The 4700-nt window shown below is 41.3% G+C and overlaps 1 protein-coding gene across 1 annotated transcript; it reads right to left on the reverse strand.

Annotated features, from left to right (window-relative positions):
• Nucleotides 1-760: 760 nt before the first annotated feature.
• Nucleotides 761-4408, reverse strand: fpr1 (formyl peptide receptor 1). Its single transcript, XM_080005593.1, has 2 exons — nucleotides 4368-4408; nucleotides 761-3723 (listed from the first exon to the last, which is right to left on the reverse strand). The coding sequence occupies exon 2, from the start codon at nucleotides 3710-3712 to the stop codon at nucleotides 2573-2575; it is 1140 nt and encodes a 379-aa protein (XP_079861719.1). The 5' UTR covers nucleotides 3713-3723; nucleotides 4368-4408; the 3' UTR covers nucleotides 761-2572.
• Between the last annotated feature and the right edge of the window lie 292 nt (nucleotides 4409-4700).

The raw sequence follows: 4700 nt of genomic DNA on the forward strand, positions 1-4700 counted from the left end.
TAGTACTGCAGTCACCTGGACAACACATACCTGGTGCTCTATATATTCTTGAAAATGTGCTGTCTTGTTTTTAAAAACAAATTCAATTCAATTGTTCATATGACTGCTTTGACGTGAGTTACATTTGTCCTTATCATGTGGAGGCCACTGGGGGCAGCGCGTCATAATGAAGGTTATTGTGCGAAATCGTCCTCCTTTCCTTTCGGCTGCTCCCGTTAGGGGTCGCCACAGCGGATCGTCCGCCTCCAATACCTTCTGTTCTGCCCATCTTCCTCCCTTACACCAACCGCCTGCATGTTCTCCCTCACCACATCCATAAACCTTCTCTTTGGCCTTCCTCGTTTCCTCTTGCCTGGCAGCTCCATCCTCAGCATCCTTCTCCCAGTGTAACTCTCATCTCTCCTACACACGTGTTCAAACCATCTCGATCTGGCCTCTTCCGCCAAACTGTCCGACCTGAGCTGTCCCTCTAATGTACTCATTCTTAATCCTGTCCATCCCTGTCACTTCCACTGCCCCTCATCAAATGCAAGACAAAGATTACATGTGTAAGATAATAAAAACATGGCAGCAAAAAAAAAAAAAAAAAAAAAAAGACATGCACATTATGACCATCATGGCCAGTTTAGTGAATAATTGGTGCATATTGCATGCTTTGTGATGAAAAACCAGTGGTGTAATACCAAGGGAAACCTGTTCTATCATGGCAAAAAAACGGAAATATCTGCTCAAGTCTGTAATGATAGTCAGTGACATGATGATCATTTGAAATAATTCCTTTATGAGGAGGTTAAATATGCATATCTCACAATTTCTGGGTGACTTTTACGGCACCGGCCAATTCTGGCCGAAAGAGTATTCATCGGTTAAACAATGAAACATACTGGTTAACCTCTTTTTTCACCCTGAATTGGGCCGCTTTGTTCAATGTATCCACCAGGTTGTTATTGAAAACAACCACTACAAGGAATTTGACTCTTGGAACTTCCAGAACAACAGTAACGAATGTAAAATGAAAAAAAGAAAAGAGGAAAAGCAACATTTGAGAAAAGGATTTACATGAAACTCTGGAGATAAACATAGAACGAAATACAATTATAAAACCCACAAAAGTAAGTTCGGATGACAGTTTCAAAGCATATACAGCAGTGGTCAGAAACAGAGATAATTCGACTGTTGAGCTAGTTCCAAACTGTCCAGGTGTTTGATCAATTCCACGGCCTTCCAATCAATATCAGCACTGTTTAGGCGGATGTTTAGATCACCATTCAAAATTGTTTCATCATATCTGGTGATAAGTTCCAGCATTGAGTTTCCTAGTCTGCACTGTCTCACTGTAATTTGGAGGACGTGCTTCAATAAGTGTTGCATTGCTGTTTTCATCTTACCAAGCAAGCTGTTAAAAGCATAATATCACATTTATAGTTAATTATAGTTCATAAGATCATTCACAAACAATTAAATTTGATCCATCCCAATATAAATAACTTAAAAATGTTAACATATTCACTGCTGTCAATGGAATACAGTACAAAACTAAAAAGACTACTACATTTTTTTTGAAGCCTTAAATGATAAGTTTTAATTTAGTACCCCATTGTTTGCTGTTATTTTGTTCTTTCCACTGTTTGTTGTGAACATACACTACTGAAGTGTGTTGTATGAGGATGTCGATGCTCATATGCATCATGGCAAACTCTAAGTAAAATAAAATAAAATAAAATAAAATAAGATACCTCCCTGCAACTTGCTGACTGAGAGCTGGACCGATGGGTGCAAAACAGCGCCCCCTGTTGGCAATGTGTTGTTTGCAACATTACTGCAGTTTTCACATTTTGAGGCATTACTTCAGCGTTCATTTCTGTTTTGTCAGAATTTTGTCACATCTTAAAAGATGAAAATATCTCTCAGTTGACAGGAAGTACCTTTGATTTGTCTATTGTTTGGAGTATTGGACATATGTTTCCATTGCATTCCATTGGGTGGCAGTGATTGTGTATGAGTAAGATCCTCATGGGTCTTGTTAATTTTGAAATTTTTATTTTGAATGCAAAATGCATGAAAATATAAATACTCCTTTTGATCATTGACAATTTTTATTATTGTGATAATATATAATATAATATAATATACAACTAATGCTAATATTTATTCTATTAATAATCAAAAAATGTTGACACCAAAATCTTTCAACAACAACAATAACAATGGCAAAACATGTGATGACAAAAACAATAATGATGATAAATGACAACAATGACAACAACTCCAACAAGTACAAAAGGTAGAATAACAATATATTATACAAAATAATACACAAAACCTAATAATAACCTATGCATATATAACCTTATTATATTTACATGTGTTTGTAGATTCCCTTTATATATATAGACAAAGAATGCATATGATGATATGTATGTTATATGTAACAACTAAAACCGCACCACTCAAAAAACAGATTAATCAAAAATTAGCTTTGTGAAAAGTTCAAGTCAAGAACTGAAAATATTCACACAATGCTGTTTTTAAAGCTGAGCAATGTTACCAATATCTTTGATTGCTGATACTCCTACACTTCAACGTCAGTGAAAGACCTTTCTTTGCTGCGGGTCGTAATGCCCGAGTTTGTGTAGGTGTTGGAGCGTGACACCTCTTCCTGGAAGGCACTCTCCAGCACTTTCAAGATGGATCTGCGAATTTTGTCCTTAAAATCTTGGCCCATGAACACATACAGCAGGGGGTTCAGGCAACTGTTGAGGAAGGCCAGACTCGTGGCTATAGGGACCCCGATAGTGGTTACATGTTCCAGTGTTTCACTGTACGAGACAGCCATGTGATTCACCATCTCTATCAGAGCCATGATGTGATAGGGAGCCCAGCACAGGAAAAAAGCCGTGATAACGGCGGCGATGATTTTAAACGGCCGACCCGACTGGCTGGCCAGGGAGCGGTTCCTCTTGAGACGGTGGATGATGACGGTGTAACACGACACGATGATGGTGAAGGGGATCACGAATCCGAGGAGGAAGCGAGTGATGGTCATCGTCTGATGACGGAAACGACGGAGCTGAATCACGGAGGCCGTTGTGTAGTCGTCGGAGAAAGCAAAGTTGTTGAAGCAGTTGATGATGTCCTCGTCGAAGTAGGATACCGCTGTGTCCCTGAAGACGAAGTAGGGAGTGCTGAGGATCAGCGCCAATACCCAGACGCCCAGACTGACGCACGACGCCTTGCATACGCTCCTGTGGTTCTGAGCCCACACTGGCCACGCCACGGACACACACCTGTCAACACTGATGACCACCAGAATGTAGACGCTCGCAAACATGTTCAGGAAGCTGATGGTGCTATTCAGTTTGCACATGAACTTGCCGAATGGCCAGTGGAAGCCCATCGCCGTGTACGTCACGCTGAGCGGCAGGAACGCTGTGAAGAGGAAGTCGGCCACGGCGAGGTTGAGGAACCAAATAGTGTTCACCGTTTTCTTCATCTTGAACCCCGTCACCCAAATGACCACTCCGTTCCCCAGCACCCCGAGCACAAAGGCCAGACAGTAGATGATGATGGACATGATGTTGAGCGACTGCCTGAGGTCGGCGTGCTCATCGTATTCGTCCTCAAACTCAGCTTCAGCAGAAGAAGTGTTGGCGTCGGACAGGCCTGTGGCGTTGTCATGGTAGAAAGGAGTAGTGCCCATAAGCTCCATCATTGTCTTCAGATCTGAAGAGGAAAAATTAAAAGCGCTTTACTTCCCTAATTTGCAGTTCTGGAGACATATTACCAACCACTAGATGTCGCTAATGCTCTTTTATGCTCTACGATAGAGGTTAATTATTGCAGAATAGTCAGAACTTGGTCCTATGGTTTCCAACAGATATTAAGAAAGAAAAAGGAAAAAGAAGCTGCGTGAAGTTGGATTGCACAACTTTCGGGAGTGAAGTTTTGAGGTGCTGGCTGTCCATCACAATCCATCACAAGCACGTGATGGATTGTGACAAGTGAAATAGAACGACTGTTTACACTTGAATCGGATCTCCATGACAGATAGAGTTGCTCTTCATTCAGGAAAAGTGTCAGCTGTTTTCTCCTATTTGTGCACTTCGACTTAAAGAGAACTAAACAGTCAGCTAAAAAAAAAAAAAAAAGACCGCAAGTAGCATTCATTGGAAACATAGAATATATTTGTTTTGGATAATTGTTATATTTTGTTGCTTTTAATATTCCAGCTCTGTTACCCGAAGGACGAGTCAAACTAACCAAAACAAAACAATAAAGAAAAAAACAGAATAATAACTCTAATATAAAAACTATACTATACAAACATCTGCAATTTGCCTTTGAAATGGACTCATGCATGAACCTACCTTGCTGAACTTTCTCCAATTTGGGAAACACCAATCCCACTAATACCGGCGCTCAGACTCCAGCGCCGCGGAGGGGAGCAGCGCTTTTTGCTCGGTGTGACGTCATTCTGTTGTCCCGAGGCGGCGCTACGAGCGTCCCCCAAAAGCATCAGTCTGCTGTTTGTCCACCTGCAGGTTGAGGACGTCATATTCCATATTTAATTGTCTCAAACACCAAATTCACAAATTGCAAACTGTGCATAATGTGACCATTGCGCGCACGCACGATCGCACACACACACACACACACACACACACACACACACACACACACACGCACACACACACACACAC

This window comes from Zeus faber (genome assembly GCF_960531495.2).
Source record: "Zeus faber genome assembly, chromosome: 8".
Lineage (NCBI taxonomy): Eukaryota > Metazoa > Chordata > Actinopteri > Zeiformes > Zeidae > Zeus > Zeus faber.

Coding starts and splice junctions, on each gene's coding strand:
- fpr1 (XM_080005593.1), bottom strand. CDS start 3,712: ATGATGGAGCTTATGGGCACTACTCCTTTCTACCATGACAACGCCACA.